This window comes from Leptosomus discolor, chromosome 11 (assembly GCF_034619465.1).
Source record: "Leptosomus discolor isolate bLepDis1 chromosome 11, bLepDis1.hap2, whole genome shotgun sequence".
Classification (NCBI taxonomy): domain Eukaryota; kingdom Metazoa; phylum Chordata; class Aves; order Leptosomiformes; family Leptosomidae; genus Leptosomus; species Leptosomus discolor.
In genome coordinates this window covers 16106692-16126653 of record NC_141401.1, presented here as the reverse complement: position 1 = coordinate 16126653, position 19962 = coordinate 16106692, and the positions used below count along the sequence as shown (strand labels likewise).

Below are 19962 nucleotides of genomic sequence, written 5' to 3'. Positions count from 1 at the left end.
TCATTACCGGTAAATATTAATGTAACAAAGAAGCTTTTGGTGGAGTCTTCATACCCAGTGAACTTTGTACCCAGGTGATGTGCTGGGGAAGGGCTGGGAGGAGGAGGAAGAAAGTCAGGGACACTGCCCACCAGTGAGGTTTTATGGGTGCCCATCAGCTTCTGGGTGAGCAGCATCATCTCTTGGTGGTCACATCTAAGGGCCATGGGGTTGCCCAGTCCTTGCCAGAAAACACATTTCCCTGCAGCATTGCAGCCTTACAGGGAAGAAACCAGAAGCTTAAAAATATGGTCATTGCATTAAATCCATCAACTGTTGGTTCATCAGCGGAGTGAGTGGAGCAGCCCCATCCCAACACAGCTCTGGCTTTGCTTTTTAATAGATACAGCTTGTTCTGTACTTCCTAGAAAATACATTATAGGAAAGGTAAAGGAGAAGAAAACAGAGCACAAGTGACATTTGTTTCTGAAGACTGGTACCCAAGCGGTTTTGACGGCCCTGCAGGGGAAAACATCACTCTGCAGCCCCTCATACATCTTTTTTCATCTTCTGCACGCCCACCCCCCCCCCCCCGAACTTGCACCAAAGGCTTTGGCCACACTGATGCTGGGATGGGGGATGTGCGTTCCCAAGGAGCCTTCCTACCATTCTGCCAGTGTGGCTGGGGAGCCGGGAGGGACAGGACGGGCTCTGCCTCAATCATGTTCTTTGATGCAAATGGCTACATGCATAATTTAAGCTCCATGTTGCTTACACTGAGTAATCATCTTCTATCCTGCTAAGAGGGCATGGGGAGGAGAGCTTGCTTTCTTCAAGCCTTTTTTTTGTTGTTTTCTCCCAAAAGTGTTTCCTAAGTGCTGGGTGAACAGATTTTCCCATACTGCATCAGGCACCTGCCGGAGCCCAAGATCTAGGCATTGTCCAGCGTGCCACATCCATATGTGGATGATATCCCAGAGGTGAACCATGGATGATGTCCCAGGGCGCTGCATCAACCAGCCAGTGGAGAAATAATTTTTTTTAAATCCGTCCTTTGAGTCCATAGGTGCTAATTGTGAAAAGACACATTTTACCATAAAGCTGAGATGGGGACGTAATCCCATGGCTCTGGGTATGAGGTTACAAGGTCCCAAACCTCGTTGTGACATCTGGGACTTTGGGCACAGATTTCAATGAACATGTTAAGTCCCACCCAGCTCAGGTGGCCTGGGGGACACATCTTCACTTCCCCCCTGAGGCCAGGGCATCGCGGGACTCAGCAGCAGTGCTCCTTGTTATGGGCTGTTGCCAATGCCTTTGATTTTTCCTGTTTGTTTTTTTTTTTTTTCCTCTTCCTTCTAAGAGCCTCAATGTTTTAATTATTTATTTGGAGCGTGATTAATGTTTTGTCTGACGTTGTTCTGCCAGGGGAGCCCCGGTACATTTTGGTTTAGCGAGATCTAATTAAGAAGTCCCATCAAGCATGTCATCCCTTGTCTTACAAGTACCTCCAGGGCTCCTCTGGCGCGGCTGAGCTTCGGCAGGCTCAGCTGGACCCGATGGCACCGGGGGCCTGGGGCTGTCCTTGGGCAGTGCTGTCCTGCAAACATGGGGTGCTCCAGCCAACCATCCCCTTGTCCCAGGGTCAAGGCAAGACCCATATTGCTGCTGCCTCCAGGGTATGGAGGTAAGAAGCACTTTTGGTCTCAGATTTGCCCTTTCTGGCTGCATTTTGAGGGGGGGATGCTCTCCTCCTGAGAGCAGGGTGCGGCCAGGCTGAAGCTGCCAGGTCCCCATGTCCCCATCAGGGACAAAGCATGGGGTGATGACAACATTCACCCATGGAAGTAATGTGACATGGGGCCACCACGGCATCAGTGCTTGGCACAGGTCTCCAAAGGGGTGGTGAGGACGGAGGCAGTGAGACACGCGTGTGCATGTGCATGCATGTACGCATGTGCGTGTGTGCCCACTGCCACCCAGTGGTGGGAGAGCACCCAGCTATCACCCAGCAAAATGCATTTTATAAGGCGAGATAACATAATAAATAAATACATGTTTCCCATTGGCATAGCAAAGGCCATGTCTAGGTACAGAGGGGCTGAGCTCCAGGAGCAGTGGCCACTGGAGAAGCAGGTTTTGTTGGGCTGGAGGTGGAGCTGCCAGCTCAGATTAGCTCAGCTCAGCATGTCAGGCAGAGACCCTCACCTCGAGTCTGGCCTCCCACCACCCTGGGGGCATTAAACGGGCTGAGCAGCCTCACCTGTGACACCTACCTGCACCCTGCCCACGGCCCCAGGGGCCCATTTAAGCTCAGTCTGGGGTTCTCAGTCCCTGCTTGAGCTATACTACAGGTTTCCTGCTCTCCAGCCATTCCTATTGACCACAAACTTATTTCCACTTTGCCTTGGACATGCCTCACCCTCACCACCTTGCCTGATGCTCTGAGCTCCCTGTTGACACTAGTTTCCCCCTCATCCCACCTTGCTCTCTTGCTGCGGGCAGGGTGACCTGCCTGCTGCCAGGTATCTATCCCAGCTCCCCATTCCTCTCTTTCCCTCCCCTGGCAGAGCAGGAGGTTTTCTTCAAGTGTCCAGCCAACACTGCTCCATCCATGGGTCAGTAGCCCTAGAGACAGCTGGAGCCCACTGCTCCATCCATGAGCATGGGGAAGCTGCCCCAGCCACGGAGTGACTGGCAGCCATCCTGCAGTACAGAGACCTCCAGCAAGCTGTGAAATTACAGGCTGGCAAGTGCCAGGCGCAAATGAGGATTAATTAACATGCCATGGCCACAAGCACCAGTTTCAGGCCCATGTCTGGCCAGGCTTGGCTTGTGCAGCTCCATCCTGTGGCTGCCAGGAGGGCTCGGCTGGCAGAGCCCGGAGAGGAGTGTGAGCAGGGGAGCTGCCCTTGTTGGGGTTTTAGTGCCAAATTGCATCGGGGTGAATCCATAACCCAGCGCTGAGTCACCGAGTGCCCTGATCCATGGTTTGGGGATGGCCCTGTACCTGCCTTTCTCCTCCAACGATGCCCTGGGCTGGGGGCAAGGAGGTGAAGGGATGCAGGATGCTGCAGGGTGCTGCGATAACGCCCTAGGGAGAGGGGGCTGGGTTTGTGCTCAGCATGGGCACAGATTTGGTGTGCTATGAGCAGTGTGGGTACGCTCTGCCTGGTGCAGGGCTTCTTGCCTCCTCCCCATGCAGCCTTTTCTTGCGAGGAGACAATTCCCCCCAGCAAGTTATCTGGCCCCAAGGCTGGAGATAAGCAGAGGTGGGGAGGAATCAGCTCCCAAGCTTGCTGCACCATGGAGTAAAATCAAGCTGGGAAGATGCAGCCGAGCTACACCGGCCCATGAGGACCATAGCTTTTGGGGGGATGCTCCTTTACTCCCCATGGAGTGCAACACCCTGGCCAGAGAGGTGAAGGACCGTTCATGGTCCCTTCACAGGGCACGAGATGGATTTAACTCCCGAAAGCTGGGAAGTGAGGATGAAGGAGTGCTCCTCTTGCAGCTGTGAAGAAGCAGCATCGCACGAAGTGCTGGTACGTCACTTGCAGTAATTCAGCTATGGAACAGCGAGGAACAAATAAGACAAGATGCTGTACATTAACAGAGGCAGGAGGCATAGCCTCTCCCTTTGAAAACAAAGCATTTGTCTTCCAGCTGCAGCGAGCAACCAGCCCCGAGCAGTGCAGGGTGGGGGCAGCTAAAATCCAGGGATGCTTTTACCAGCTGATGAGCTACAAGGGGGCTGGTTGTAGCCTGGTCTGAGCCAGTGCTGTGCAAAATAAAGCCTGGGGGAGAGGTTGCTGCAGTCCCCTGAGAGGGGGTTTGAGCAAAAGAACAGCATCTATGTATGGGGACAGCTTGGTTTTTGGCTTCCCAGGGGTAGCTGGGACGAGCACAGGGACCCATGGGTGCAGTTTGGGCTCCCATCCCCTGCAGAACTTGCCTTCTCAAAGCCCAACCCCAAGCTGGAGCCCTTGCCTAGGCTAGAAAATATCCTGTTACCCGCTTTGATGGCTGCCTTTCATGTCAGTGTGCTCAGAAGTGAAGTCTCCAGGCAGTTGGGGGCTATTTTCAGCCCTCGCTGAAGCGAGATGTAGCGAGACGTCTTCTTCTGGGGGGGAAACTTTCCAGCTGGATTTTGTGAGCCGGAGGGATTGGGTGAGCTCGGAGGAGTCTCTTCAAAACACAAGCCCCAGCAGAGCCTCTTGTAATTCAGGTCAACTCAAACAAGAGCCGTGGGGAGGGTCAGAGCTGGAGGATTCAAACACGAAGACAAAATTCTGCTTTAAACCCCATCAGACCCTGGCTCCAGCCGGAGCAGCCACCAAGCATCCTTCCGGGCCAACAATCAGCAGGATGCATGGCAGAGGTACCCACTGTTCTGGGTCACTGGCCCGTTCGTGTCCTCATTTTATTTGCTGATGGTTTCTCTATGGAGTAAACACAAGCCCTTTCCCCCTTCCTTTGCCATCTCCCACAAATCTCTGGTTGCTGTTTTGGGTGTTCCTGAACAGGTTTTGGGGGCCAGGGAGGGGTTGGGGATGGAGGACAGGGACATTGCCGGGAGGCTGGGGGGGAAAGGCTCGTTAATTAGTTAATATATGATGTCAAGAGAAAGACAAGGTGTTTTCCCAGCCCAGCTCTGGCTATACCCCCATTGCCCTGCCCATGGCCACAGGCTAACCCTGACGAGCTGGATCTTGTTCCTGCAAGAGCAAAGTCCATTAATTCAACATCATTAATAACTAGGTTGGTGGTGCAATTAATGACATCATTAATAACTTCATTACTGGTGTAACAAAGCCATTTTTACTAGTTGGTTTCTCCATATTTATCTTAATAATCATTCCAATCCTCTTGAATTTTACTCCCAAAAAAACCCCATACCCAGCAGGTTTTCATGCTAAATAAGAATAGCAAAACCCCTCTGGGTGTGCAGAGGAGCAGCAAGGACATTGCCGGTGGCTCTCCGTATATCAGTGGTGGCTTTTATTACCCCTTACCCTGAGCAAAGGGGAGCGGAGGAATTGCCCCCCATCTCTGTTTACCCCGGTTTTATGGAGTTTTTCCATCCATTGACCCGGGAGATTAATACAGTGCTTACCATCACCGTCACTTGGATTTGTCGGAGAGCATGAAATAAAACTCACAAGGCTGTAAATTCATTCTTAATAGAAACGTGGGGGAAGAAGCTATTACCCTTGTCTGTACGGCCCCGGCTGCAGCAACTGGCTTTAAATCCCCGGCTCCAAGGTGAGTGGCTTTGCCCTGAGCTGTGCACGAGCTGGAGTTTTGCATCCCTATGCCGTGCCTCAGTTTCCCTTCTGGCTGCATTTGCAGCTCATTTTGGGGCTGCAGGCGATGCAGGTGCCCCCAAATCTGGAGCAGCCGAAAAGCATCTCCTCATGCACCTCCGGGTGCTCTGAATTTTTGCCTCATGCTCTTCCTGGCATCCTTCGGGAGGAGTTATTAAAGAACAAAGCTACATCTATTAATCATGCTTTTACAATCGGGCCAGGCTGTAAAAAGCTCATAAAAATAAATAAGTAACCAGCTGTTGACATGCAGAGTAATGGAGGGAGTGGAGAGGAGTTGTCCCAGCCCACACTTGCCTGTGCCAGTGCTAGGTCAGCCTGGCTGTCCCGTCCCTTGTTGTGAAAAACCAGGAGCTGATGCTCCCCTGGCGTCCCAGTGCTGGGGGTAGGGGGAGATGTGGAGGAAGATGATGCATGAGCATCATCAGCACCATCTTCCCTCCAGAGTTCCCTCTACATGACTCTTCCCTCTCTCAGCTTTGTCCAGGGCTGGGATGTCCCGGTGGGGACCTGGACAGACATTCCTTTCATTGGAGGCACCGAACCCTACCAGGCTCTGCACATGGTGGGAAGGTACGCTGATCTCCCAGGCGATGCCATGTCCCTTGCGTCCTAAAAACTGAAGGAGAAAAAAAAAAAACAACCGTAATTCAACATAATTTGGGTGAAAGGCTTTTCAGCTTTTTTCCTGCTGTGATTTGGGTTGAATTCAGAGTGGTTTTATCACCACTGGTTCCTCTTTGATGGGTGTTTTGCACGAGCATCCCTTGCCCGTGGTAGTGATGCTGGGTGGCAGAGAGGTTGCTGGCTCCAGCGTGACACTAAGGGTGGCACTGGGAAAAGGCTTGAAATGGAGCATCTCTGACCTGGATTAAAAATAAAGAGTCAAGGCGGTGGCTTTTTGCTGCCAGGCTTGGAAAAAACAGCATTGTGCCAGGGATGCTCGAGGGCTGGTGGTGCAAATGCATCTCTGCAGGAGGAAGAGCCGATGGGGAGGACATGGGGTTTTGTTGCCAGGACCAGGTGCTGCACCGACCCCTTTGGATGCTGAAGGCTTCGACAAAACCTGGAAGCTGAAAAAAAGAATGCCAAGGGTGGATTTGGAGGTCCAGATTCCTTCACTTTTTAGAGCACATCCAGCTTTTTTCCCCCCCAAATTGGGGCTGTGGCTTTTGAAATGCAAAACCAGAAGCTGGTACCTAAAGGAAAGCTGGAGACAATTCAAGCATCATTTTAATATGGTTGCAAGACTTGGAAGTCACTAATATTTCCCCTGGACCTGGTATAAAGGATGGAAACTAGAGGGAAGGGGCTGTTCACCACCCCGACTCTGGTTTGGTGTGGTTTTGGGACTGGTGTGGTTTTGCTCTCTGCAAGCCCCACTCCATCCCTCCTGGGCCATGCGCTGGCCGGCAGGGTGACATCCCCAGTGACATCCCTGCTCTGCTCAGGCACTGGATATGACAAAGCCGATCACACTGGCTCTTCTTAAGCCAAACACGGATAAAATGTCCCAGGGAGGGACATTTGTCCTCCTTGATCCATCCACTCCCCACTCCAGCATCCCCACATCCCCAGCCATACCCCAGCCTCAACCTCAGATGCTCTGGCTCTCCCCTCCATATAGGCTTCCCTCTCTTGGTACATATATACATATAATATATATATGTTATTGTTATTATTTCTCCATGATGGACGGTTTATTGATCTGAAGCTTCTGTCCACAAAAAGAACAGTTTAAAATTCCCTGAGCCTCGAAAATGACGGGTAGGTAGTTGGGACATTTGTCTTCTTTGCCACCTTTTCATGTTGATTTTATTATTAGTATTGATTTATTTAAATATATATTTATATATATATATATATATTTCTGTCCCTCCCCAGGAATCCCCCCATTCACCCGCCCTCCCCAAATCCGTGTGGTGGAGCCAGCGTCAGTTTTTATTTTTAATTTTCTGCTTGGCCGGGACGTAAGGCAGCATTGTCTGGGTGCTTTTATCGGCTACGGTCTGCGTGCTGCTGTTCCTCATCAGCCGCCGCGCCGGGGCTCCACCACCACCACCACCACCGGTGGAAGGATGCTTTGAAGGTGGCCCCGCCAGCACCTTATGGCCGGGCTCCTCGGGGCCATCATCCCCTGGGGACGCCGTGCTGTCACCGTCCCGGTCATCATCGCAGCACAGAGCGTGGTAAAGCACCTTGTCGCTGAATCGGACCCGCTCCCGCGTGCCGGCCGGCCGGTGATGCGAGATCTTCTGGCTGGCCGACGTGCTGAAGGCTTCCTCGCTGGATGAATCTGGGGTCCCACCTCCCCGAGGACCATTCGTGATGGGGATCCCCCCGTTCATCAGCCGGTAATCAGGCTGGCGAGCTGGTGGGGGCTGCGGCTGCGGCCGGGCAGGCTCGGGACCGTCGCCTGGGTCGGAGGGGGTGGAAGCATCCAGGAAGGAGCAGAATTCCCAGCTGTCGGAGAGGATGTCAGAGGCGGCAAAATCGAGGGGTCCCAGCTCAAAAGTGCCTCCCCCCTTCTCACTGCTGGAGGTGCTGCTGGCCGTTGCGGTTGTCCAGTCGTCTGGCTCCAGCTCAAACTCAAAGTCAGACGTCAGTCGGTCGATCTGGCTCACCACCTGTGGACAGACAGACAAATGGATGGGCAGAGAGGAGCCGTTGGATGGAACCCTCCCGTTTTCACTCTGCAATAACACCACATTGCTAAATCTCTGCCATTTCCCTCCGGCACCACTGGTGTAATGAGTTGGGAGGTCCCAGCCCGAGCGTGGCTGCTCTGGGAGCCCCTCGGCAGGGACCGAAGCCCACCTGGTGGAACAGCACCCATGGGCTCCAAGCAGGTGGTGAAGGCTTTGGTGCCCCTGGGTGCTTGGTGCAGCAGGATGGGCCCTTCCTGGAGCGGCCCTGGGGTCTGCCTTGCCCCTGGGACCACGACTGCCACCCCAAATCCCGGCACACCTTGTGTCCTTTGATGCCTCGCACTTGACCGTGGGGATCCCCCAGCAACTGCCACCTCCACCCGCCGGAAAAGGCAGCTCTGTGGGTGGTGAAACTGAGTCATGGGTTGCAAAATGTCCCTAGGTCGGGGGACAAAATACACGGGAAGGTGAGGGCGCTGTGGAGACGGTGCTGTCACCCCCCACCCTGGCTGGGATGCTGACGGGTTCCGTCCCTGACCCTCCATCTCTTGCAAGGTGTCGAGTATATCAAGACCCGTGGTGGCTTGGGGATGGGGTCATGGCCCTACTACACTACAGGGGATGGATCCCACGTGGAGCATGAATAAAACAAGCCCTTAAAAAATTAAAAATAATAGATGCAATGTCCTAGCCAACGTTCAAACCAAAGGCAGGGCTGGAAGGGGAAGATCTCCTTCCTCCCGTGGCTCCCATGGACTGTGGTGTCCATCTATTAGACGTTCGGATGCAAGAAGGTCATCACCCACCTGCAAGTCTTTAATCCCATCCAGCTCAAAGGCTGCCCAGCACCGAGCACAGCACTAATCCTGCCTGGGGCTCCCCAATCCTAAGTGAGCACCTGCTGCTGTGACATCCAGATGGACCCATCGCTGTGTCTCCGGGAGCATCGTGATGTTTCTTGGCTGGTGTTTCTGCGCGTATATACGTGTGCGGGGGGGGGCGGGGGAGCGGTGCGCCGCTTTATTTTGTGTGGGAGGCAGAGCACGATGTGAAAATTCAACTCAGTGGCGGTTGGAAGTGTGTATTTTTGGCAAGGTTGCTGGCTCACATCCCCCCCTTCTCCAGGGGAGCTGGCAGAGGGCCTGGCCGGTCCCAGCGCTGCCAAGCAGGAGGTGGGCAGTGGCAGACAAAGAGGGGGGGCTAGGGGAAACCCCTCGATAACCCTCGTACCTGTTTGCACACCCAGTTGGTGCGTTTTGTGCTCCCATCCTCCCCATCATGGGCAATTGTGGGCATCGGTGCCCTCGCAGCACCCCAGAGCTGTGTCCTTCCCGCTGCTCCCCGGTCCCCTATCCTGCACACGGAGGATTTGGGAGTGAAAAAAACCCCTTTGCTTGGCTTTTTCCGGGTGGTTTCTCTATGCATAACTTTTTTTTTTCTGGTTATTTTTCATTATTGCATTTCTTTTCCCATCTTTTTCCTTCTGCTGCCCTTACGCATGTCCTTTCCTGGTGGAAATCAGCCATAAATATCCCAAAATAATGGAGGTAAGACAGATCAATGGGCAATACCTTGCCAGACACATTTCCTTTCCATGCTACTGAAAAGCCCTGCCATATCTCCACCACATCCGTGGTTCATCAATGGGTGTTGAACCTCCTCATCCACCAAGAATAATTAATCATGGCACATCTCCCTGTCATTTTTATGCTGCTGTTATCCCATAACTCTGTTTTTTCAAGCACTTTTTCTGGTGGAAACTGAGTCCTTGGGCTCAGACACCCCATCCCATCCTCATGTTGGGTGGGCATCCAAAAGCAGCTACCACAGTGCCACATTGCCCTTGGTCTCTGCATCACTTTGCCAGACGCCGGCACGCAGAGGTTTGAGTCACACCATAAATCACTAGAAACGCACCATAAACTACAGCTCAGCAGGGCAGGCTTCTCACAAAGCCCTCATGGTGGATGAGGACGCATGGGCAGAGTTAAGGGTAGTTTAATATGTTTGGGCTTCTGAAACCAGAAGCCCAGGGGACTGATTATGCTGCCAACAGCCAAAATGGCTCCGTTACATTCTGCTGACCTGATTTTAATAAAATTCCCATATTTGAGCTCCAAATGTCACTTGTTTGACCACCCTGTCCATGCAGCTCTCCTGCTCTGCCAAGCTCCCAAGGAGATAGCACCAAAGATGGGAGACCCCAAGCCCCCAGTTGCCTGTTGGGGAGATCCATCTGTGGGCACTCAGCACCACCCCCCACCAGCCCCCCTTTTAAATCAGCTGCAGGTCCCTGTGGGACATCACCAGGCTTTGGCTGCAGCTAGGACCATTTCTTGGACCACCAAATGCTGTGTGATGACCTGTGGACAACCTGGATGAGCATCTCTGGAGAACAAAATAGTGTTACCTCCATGGGGGCACAACCCCAAGGGGCACAGGGCTCCGGTATGGTTTGGGTGAGGGTGATGAGGTTCAATGTGTGTGTTTGCTGCCTGCTGCAAACACAGAGCACAGCAACTGAGGAGACCCGGGAGTGAGGAGACCCTTTCTGAGAAGGGACCAGCTGGTGTCACCAGGAAAATGCAGGTTGAAGGGCTGGAGATTGCTGCCTGGGAGCATGTTGGCCATGTTGGCAATAAAAGATGCCAAAAAACATCTTTCCAGGGAAAAAGGGATGGGTTGGAAAGGAGTGCTCTCACCACCAGACCTGAGCAGATGGGGATGGGCACTAATACACCTTAATGGCCCCAATCAGCCCCACCTGGAAACCCCAACCCACCCTACCCACGGCTCAGGAACACCCGTTAGCTTAGCCCTGGGCTCACAATCTTCTTTTGAGCTGTGGTGCATGAGGAGCTGTCCCCAGCCCCACGTGCTGGCCCCATGGGTGGTTTCTCTCCTGGATGGACCTCTTGAAGCCAATCCCTGGTCCTGCTTGCAGGACGGACCTCGGACCTACATCATGTCCATCTTCTGGACAGTCTTTGGGTCCCCAAAGCAGGGTAGTGCTGGGGATAGCAAGCTGAATGCTTCTCATCTCAGGCAGCAGAAGGCAACGGGCTTTACCTAAGCTCCTTACTCATGATCTCCGACTTATTTTTCCTGCCTCCTTGCCCACGTAAGACCTCCAGGGAGGGTGGTCAAGGACCCATCTGTCCTTCAAGCTTTGGCTTTGAAGGGTGCTGAGGGCAAGCTGGGAGCATCCGCACCAGCATCCACAAGAAAGTCTTGAAATTAGAAAAGGCAATTGCTTCTGTTCCCAATGCACCACCAGATTTCTTTTTTTTTTTTTTTTTTTTTTTTTCCTCTCTTTTCTTTGCAGGAGAAAGGGTGAAACTTGAGGAAAAGAAGAAGAAGAAAAAAGATGATGTGACCTCTTCTTTCTCTGTGACAAGAAAGAATTAGGAAAAAAGGCAGGAAAAGAGCTGTCTTTGGGAAACACCTGGCTATTATTATTTTTTAATAAGGCAGCAAATGATTCTGCTGAAACTCTCAGCTCAAATGAGATCACCTCTGTTTTCACAAAGGCTTGGTGATTACAACACTGGGTTCAGGGTGAGCATCTCCCTGGGCTTCGGGCTGGGTCCCTGTCACACAGGGTCCCTGCTCCTCCTCATCCTTATTAAAGGGACCTGCTGCAATTTGGGCTCGGTTGGTGCCAGGAGGAGGCACATCCCCATCCCAGTCCTCGTCCCCATCCTGGTCCTCATCGCGGCACACTGGGATTAGTGTCACATCAGCAGTGGCTCACTCAGGGCTATTTTTAGGAGCGCTTTCTATTTTAAACGGGTGGTGGTGCCATGGGGTGGGGGGGATGTTAAATACCTACGTGACACTTGGTACCTGCTGAGGATTTAAATGTAAAGTAGGATTTGGGGGGTTTCCCCCCCTCCTTTTCTCTTTCCTGAGGCAGGTTGTCAAAGCTTTTTCAGCTAAGGCCTTTGCTGCTGGCAGAGGGAGCTGGGGTGAGAGCAATGGGGAGGGAGGGATGGATGGACCAGATCCCATCCTGCTGCCTGGCATCGGGCAGTTTGGGGTGAGACCCCAGTGATGCTCTCATTCCCTGGGAATTGGGGCAGCTCTGTCTTCCTACAAGCAGGTGATGAGGGTTGGGTTGTCCCTGCCGTGTGCTGGAGGTGCCATGGGGGTGACTGAGACAGGATGTGTCCCCATCCTCCCCCAGCTTTAGGTTCCACCTTGTTGCAAAAAGCCACGTTTCTGGTGACAGCAGAGCATCCCTGGTCAAACCAGGGGTACCTGGTAGCAGGAAAATAGGGAGCAAAAATAATTCCCCTTGACGTTTTGTGCAGTCTCACCAAGGGGCCTCATCCTGTTGCACCTGAGTGCCCTGAAAGCAGGCGCTGGGTGGCCATGGGTGCTCAGCTCTCACCCAGAGGGATGAGCTTTGAACTATCGGAAGATGAACTAGACTGAGGCAGAGGGATGGGCCCACGTCCCCGTGGTACCACAGAGATGGGCACTGAGCAAAGATGTGCTAAACCACGGTGCTGACCAGTTCATCCCCAGCCCGAAAATCAGCTCCCACCATGCAGCCCAACTGGGAGTGCTGGGTGCTCCCCTCGCCCCACAGATGGTCCCTGTGCCCATGGACATTACTGGCAGCCAGAAGTATTTCTGATAAAAGCCTGAGTGCCCCAGTTTGGGTGTTTACCTCCCCAGCTAAGGCAGATGTTGAACATCTGGAGCATCGTTGTTTTTTAATGGGATTTTTCTTTGTTGGCTGCAAATCAGGCACGGAGGTCCCTGACTGCAAGCTGGGCTTGGTGGCTCCAGCTTCCACATTTTGGCCATGCTGCTTCCTATTGAGGAACTAAACCTCCTGGAAGCTTGAGAAGATGCTGGAGAGGTGAGGGATGAGGCGGGAGGATGAGAGGGGACTTCAAAGTCTTCGTGTCCGGTAACTGGTAATGTGTATTCCCGAGGCCAGGGAGGAGCTGGAAGATGCTGGGATCAAAGTGGTGTGATCTAACGGCCCCGTCATCCCGGCATGGCCTTTGAAGCAGATGGGTGAAGCGGATCGGTGCTTGGAGCGGGTACTGCTGGGCAAAGGTGGGGTCTGGGGTGGGGAGATCAAAGCAGGGTGTCTTTGCTTCTGTGATGTCTGTGTGTCCCTTTGGCTGCCCCCCGGTGAGATGCAGCTGTTTTCCCAACCCAGAGCAAAGCGTCTCATCCCCAGCCGGGCTGGGAGAGGAGCAGGGATTTTTGTGTATATATCCCCCCCCCACCCCATACTCCCCCGCTGATGTCCCCGTCCCCAGCACACTGCTGTGCACCTCCAGCAGCACATTTTGGGGGGGAAAAGCATTTTCCCACACCATGCAGCTGCTTTCCCAGGCTGGATCCAACCTGCCTGGCCCTGCGCTGTGCTTTGCTGCCAGCTAATACATGGAGGGGATGCGCAACGGGACTGTGTGGCCCATGCAAAAAAACCCCCAACCCTATTCTCAAAGCGTTGAATCATCCCGGAGGCACTTGACACCATCACCTCCAACATCAATTCCTCCCTCCATGGGGGAAAAAGAGCCATCCCCAAAGCCCCACGACCCCACAGCCAAACAATCCCGGAGCAGGGACCTTCCTGCATCTCTCAAACCACTTCCCGGCACAGGCAAGGTGAGTAAATATTTAATAGGGAATAAATGATTAATTGAAGCTTGCAATCTGAAGCTGGGTTACGGGGGCCTCTCTTCCCCGAGCTGATGCTTATAAATGAGCGTGCTGCGGATCTCGGGATCATTTGCTAGATCATCAGCTGCTAAATAGTTCAAAATCATTCCACAGATCTCTAAAACATGTTATTATTAGAATAATAAGCCGCCTTCTTGCCATGAACTTTCCCAAGCATTCCCAGCTAATCAGCTATTGATTACAACATTATGAAGGTATTTATTATCATAAGGGATTACAGGGAGGATTTTCCTCCTGCCAAAGGCTTGGAGGGGACCCCTTGGTGCTCCTTCTCTTGGTGGTGGACCCCCACTGCTCCCATGTCAGGGGGCACAGGGGAGATACGACCCTTCCTGTGGGATTTTGGGGGGTTTGCACATAGGGAGTCTTGCACAGGTGTTTGTTTTTATTTCCCACCTCTGAATATACTCCATGGATGGTCTCTGACCCCCAGCATTAATCCCCCAAGGTTGGGAAGGAACTCAGCCTTGCAGTGGAGATAGCTGGGACCTCCTGGGATATCTTCTTCTTGGTGGCATCACCCCTATCTCCACAGGAAAAGGCCGGGGCTGGCAGGAGGCACGTGGGAGGGCAGGCAGCGTGGCAAGTGCTTGGCGGAAGCGCCTTCACTGCCTGCCTCCTGCCTGATTTCTACTTCCAGTGTGCGATTTCAATCAAAGATTTTAATAATCATTTTCCCCACACATAATACAGCCCTGTCTTGGAGTGCTGGGGAATAATTATATACACAAAAGGCAAAGAGGGAGGGAGGGAGAGTGGGAGCGGAGAAACTGGTAAAACAGCATCCTGAATCAAACGGACATCTGGAATGACAGCCTTCAGGTGGGAACTGCTCCTGTGAGCTAGGGATGGAGCCTGAACCAGGGTCTGGTCCCACGTCACATCCACAGGGATGGGCCAGCGGAGTGGGACTGCCCTGGGGTTCCCCACCAATGTCTTCCCCCACCGGAGCATCCCGCAATCCCGGCTGAGTCTGGGACTCAAGATCTCTGCTGAAGCAGGGACAACCTGGGAGAAAAGCCTTATGTGAGCCAGAGCCGGCTGCGCCTGGAGCTGGCGAGGGGTTTTGGGGCAGGAATCGTCCCCAGGTGAAAGCCCTTGTGCCCACACAAGGTTTTGATGGCTTCAGGGGTTGTTTTTTTCAAGGTGGTTATGACCTATCTGCTTCTTCCAGACCTGCAAAGCCCTGGTACCCAGCTCCTCTTGCAAGGAGAACCTGGGAGGAACAGGTTCAGCATTACCCAGTGAAGGTTTCCTGGCTCCATAGATGCCTCTGGCACAGCAGGATTGGGTCCACTGCTGCCCTCACTGAGCATATCCAGCTCTGCACCCCAACCCACTGGCCAAGCTCTGAGCAGAGGAGATGGTGGCAGCGATGGACATTGCCAAAGCCCCCATGCTGGCTCCGTTATGGAATACACCAATACCACAAGTGCCAGGGCCCTGTGGGCAGTGAAGGGCTTTGTTGGCCCTGAGCAGCCCCACCTAGGACCTCCATCCATGAGCCCACTTAAGCTCAGGGCCATCAGTCCTTGCCTGGGGCTGCAGGGCTGCCTGTCCCCAGCCTTGTCCCCATGTCCTGGCCCCTCACTTCCAGCCAAGGAAGAGCATCGCTACGTGCAAGGTAGACAAGCACAGGGCCTTATTATTTTTTTCCACCTTCTCTTTCACCGACATCCAAGAGCTTATGATTTGTCAGCCTGGTGTCTACCACATACTTTTCCGGGTGGGCTTGAAGGAAATATCCATGTAACGTGCTCCCATTGCGCTTGCTCTGAGCGATCCAGAAGACAAGGGCTTGAATTTCCAAAGCCTCTAATGCCCAGCATCTGCTTGGTTTGGGGAAAACCAGACTTCTGTTTGTCTGGAGTCACTGGAGCCTGGTTTAGCCTGGTTGGGCTGGTGTGTTTTAGCTCCAGAGCCTGCTCTTGTACTGAGTTTTATGCTGTTTTGTACAAATTCAACTGAGTGCTGCAAAGTTATGTGGGTATGTTGTAGGAGTTGTCAAGAAGGGTTGAATTTTGTGGCCCACCTCGTGGTGGGGACCTCGTGGCTGGCTCTGTGCTGATCTGGCCACATTTCCCCAGGATATGAGGGGCTCTTCCAGGGCAGCTATGAGATGCAGCCTGGGAGGTCACTGGTGTCTAGGGATATGCCAGCTCCACGGAAAAATCATCTCCAGGCCACAGCGCTTCACAGCACCCTCTGGAGAAGCCATCTCAGGGGGCATGGACCCCCTCCCTGGTACAAGAGCAGAGCCTCCCTAGGATGAGGGGCAAAGAATGGATGTCCTCTGGACACCCCTCTGTTCCTCAAAGCACAGGGATCTGCTGCAGCCAGCTCAGCTCTTCCACCCTCCAACATTATTCTTCCTCCTTTGAGCCTGCTTCCCAAAACATGTCCCCAGGGAATGCCGAGAGCCCTTTACCCCTCCCCTGTGTCCTCAGGACACCTTCTCCTCTTCTCTGCTCCGACACACATTGGTACAACCCGACTTCAGCAGCCTACCAAAGATGTTGCAGGGATGCTTAAGGTCCTTCTGGCCCCAAGAGCTGGACGAGGACCTTGTGGAGCCACCCAAAGCTTGGTGGGAAGCACAACCTGGCCTAAGCTGTGAAAGGGTCAGAGATTTGTCCCATCCCAGTCCTCCTTATCCCTCCACATCCTTGGCAGGAGGGATGCTTGTATGATCATGGTGGTCCCACCTGGCCTTAAATCCACGGGCTCAATAAAAGGGGCCGATTGCCATTACCCTCACTTTAAAGGCCTGTTTAAGCTCCTGGAGGAGCATGGAGTGAGCTTGGGCTAAATGGAAGATAGCTCTGGCTCCCCATTGTTACTATTATGAATTTTTAACCCATCAGAGATTTGTTGAAGGGGTTTTGCCCCCCCCCCCCCCATTGGCATTGCAGGAATCAGGGGGGCTTTTTCTTTGGGCGGCCAGGTTTGCTTTCTGGTGCAGGAAGGGATGCCCATGGCCAGGTCGAGCCTCCATGGAGACTCAGTGTGGCAGCGTGGCAGGACACGGAATCCCCCTGGCACTGGCTTTCCTGGCATGACGGCCTCCCTAAAATCTCCTGGACCAAGCGGAGCCATCCTAAAGGAGGACACTGCATCCCAGGGGATGCTTCAGGCTGGAAGATGTCACCTCCCTAACCACAGCTGCATCTGCACTGAGGATGACGTTGGTCCACCTGCATCAGCACTCATTCGGTGTCGCCCAAATGTCACCAACCCGCACAGGGCTGCTCCGTGGTGGCGCCATGGCAAAACCTCCACATATTTCTGCCCTTCCTGGGGGGAGATGAGGTTTCACATTGCTCTGCATATAACACTGTGCTCGGCTCAGGCCACAGAGACGATGCAAATGCCCGCCTGTCCTATTGCAAAAGCAAGCTGCCACGCCGTGCTCAACGCTACCGCATGTTTTCCATCCACCATTTCCCCCATCACCTGCAGAGATGTCCTAAATTACCAGGGTCCCTTCCCCTCCACATTGGAGATGTGTGGCCCAAACATTTGAGCCACAGAAATACTAAATTCCCCACCAAACCAACTCTGCTGTGCCTCTGCACTGGGAGGAAACTCCAGCCACACTTTCTATGTGTATACATATTTTTTGGTTTTGCAGAAGCAATGGACTCTGACAGCCAGGCTACAGGACAGCCAGTCGCTTTGGTCCCCTGCCTACCCCATGGACACCCCCTCATGGCACCCAGGGCTGATGTCATATTTTCGGTCCTCTCTGCAATGCCAGAGGGACCCACCATCCCCTCCCCATCCACCTCTCTGGTTTGAAAGTGGCCTGGAAAACACCCCCCAAGCCCCTCCCAGGCAGAGCAGAGCTGACTGTGACACGGACCTCTACGGACTGTGGCTCTGGGCTCCCCCAGCCCTGGAGTGTGACCCCATGGTGCTTCTCCCACCACCAGCACCCTCAGGGCTGGTGTCTCGGCTGGGCCCCCTGACTCCAAGCAAACCCCAGTGTCAAGGTCAAGAGTAACTTTGCAAACTGTGTCTAATTTTTTCTCCCCCCTCTTTTTGAAAATCCTATTGCCCATCAGCTGGGCTGTTTTACCCCAGGTCCCTCCTGGGGCTGATGGGCTGTGGGTGCTGAGCTGGCTCTGCTTCCCCCTGCCTGGACCCGGAGGTAGGGGACAGGCAGGGGGACAGGGACAGGGCACTGCCTCTGGGGCCAGCAGCTACTGTGACCCGCGCAGGGATGCAATGGCACCCCAGGACTTTCCTACCTCCCGGAGCTCCTTGGCCACCTCCTTGAGCTCCTGTAAGATGCCTTCCAGTTGCCCGATCACCATTTTCATCCGACTCCGGATCCTTTCCCTTTCACAATTACTCTTGCTGCTGCTACAATTGCTGCTGCTGCTGCTGGGGTGGTCACTGGGCTGCCTGTCCTGGCAGGTCTGGGAGTCCATCCTTCCCTACCGGCCTCGGTTCCCGGCCCCAACGGCTCTGTCCATCCTGCTCCCCTCTAGCCGGGTGGCCTGGCGTCCGCGCAGCCCGTCTCGGCCGGGGAGCTTTCAACATCTTAACGTTCCCCTGCCTCCAGGAAAGTCCCAGCCGCACGCTCGCCTCCCTGCGAGGTCGGGGGGCTCCGGTTCGGAGCGGGAAGCAGGGTCGGGATGCACCATGCGGAGTCAGGAACGCTGCAGAAGAGGCTCAGCCGGTGGCCGCGAGGAGATGTGAGGTGGCCATGGGGCAAGCAGAGAAGGTGAGTGCTGCCTAATTTGGGCAGGGTTTCACCTGCCTGCTGCGGAGGAGCTGGAGGAGGAGGAGGAAGAGGAAGAAGAGTCCCTTGGATGTCCCAGGAAGCTAAAATCCAGCGGCTCACACTTTGCCTGCTCCCTGAAGCTGGGGAGGGGACGCAGGGCTGGGTGTCCCTGGAGAGCGATGCTGCTCCTCGAGTCCGGGGTCGCCAGCTCCAATGCTGGGTGGTGGTGGTCTCCCAGCTGGGCGCAGGCGTCCTGGGGAGCCCAGGGTCCCTTCCTGCAAGGACAGACAGACAGACTACGTGAGGGAGCCAGCCCTTCTGGAGCCAGAAAGGTCCAGGGGGTGGCTCTGCCCGCTCCTGCCTTGCCTTGATCTCAGCCCCAGCGTGAGGACAAGCCCCCAGGTACTCCCGCAGCAGTCCCCCCTAATTGATGGGGGGAGGCAAAATGGAGCCTGGTGCTGTTCCTGGCACCCTCCCTTTTGCCCCAACCCCCAGTTTGAGACCTGGAGACTGGGCACAGCAAGGTCTCACTGAGCCAGATGGATGGATAGACAGATAGTCAGACAGCCAAGCGGCTCAGGCACTTACCGTCGCGATCCAGACCCCCCCTTGGCTCCAGTCCAAGCTCTTCCTCGTCCTTTTTTTTTTTTTTCTTTCTCCTTTTCTTACTTCCTCCCCCTCCTCCTCCTCCTCTTCCTCCTCCCTCAGGGCTTTTGCGTGACACAAGAGGAGTCCAGGGGCCACTTCCCTTCGGTCGCTGTTGGAAGGGGTGAGACGTTACTAGAGGTGACAGTCCGCCGTGGAGGGGTGGGGGTGGGGGGGGTGGTGTGGGGTGTGAACACGGACACTTCCCAGGGGACCCCTCCGCTTTCGGGGGGGTGTCAGGCAGCCTTCTCCCCCCCGCGGGGCCATCCCACCGCCATCCTTCTCCCAGGTTCGAGCCCAAACCCCGCCTCGGCCGAGGAGGGGGGTAAACCCACCTTGCCCCCAAATGTCCCCCCGCTTCCCGCGGAGGCGGAGTGGAGGAGGGGGGAGCGCATCCCCCTAGTTCGGGGGGGTCCCGGCATGCTCGCATCTCCATCCCCGGTACCCGCATCCTCCAGCCCCGCTGCTCGCATCCTTCATCCCCGGTAGCCGCATCCTTCATCTCCGGTACCCGCATCCTCCATCCCCGCTGCTCGCATCCTCCATCCCCTCTGCCCGCATTCTCCATCCCCTCTGCCAGCATCCCCACTGCCCGCATCCCCCCAGCCCCTCCCTCCCTCCCTCCCCGATGCCCCCGCTGCCCGCACCCCCGCACCCTCCTCCCCCGGTGCCCCCGGGACCGACCGGCGGCAGCGATGCCGGCTCAGGGCCGGCCGCCCCCTGGGCGCCGGGCGGGCGGAGCGGGGCGGGCGGCGCCCGGCGCCCCGGGCAGAGCCATGGGGCGGGCGGAGCGGCGGTGGGCGCCCGGCCCCCGGCCCCGGCCGCAGCCTCCCCGCTCCCCGCGGCTCCCGGTTCGGCTCGCCCCGGCGGCTGCTGTGTCAGAGAAAGGGGCCGAGCCTCCGCCGGGCGGGGGGGGCTTAAA

The 19962-nt window shown here is 54.8% G+C and overlaps 1 protein-coding gene across 1 annotated transcript; it reads right to left on the bottom strand.

Moving 5' to 3' along the window:
* Positions 1-7240: 7240 nt before the first annotated feature.
* Positions 7241-18099, bottom strand: INSYN1 (inhibitory synaptic factor 1). Its single transcript, XM_009948340.2, has 2 exons — positions 17917-18099; positions 7241-7933 (listed from the first exon to the last, which is right to left on the bottom strand). The coding sequence occupies exons 1-2, from the start codon at positions 18097-18099 to the stop codon at positions 7241-7243; spliced, it is 876 nt and encodes a 291-aa protein (XP_009946642.2).
* Positions 18100-19962: the final 1863 nt, after the last annotated feature.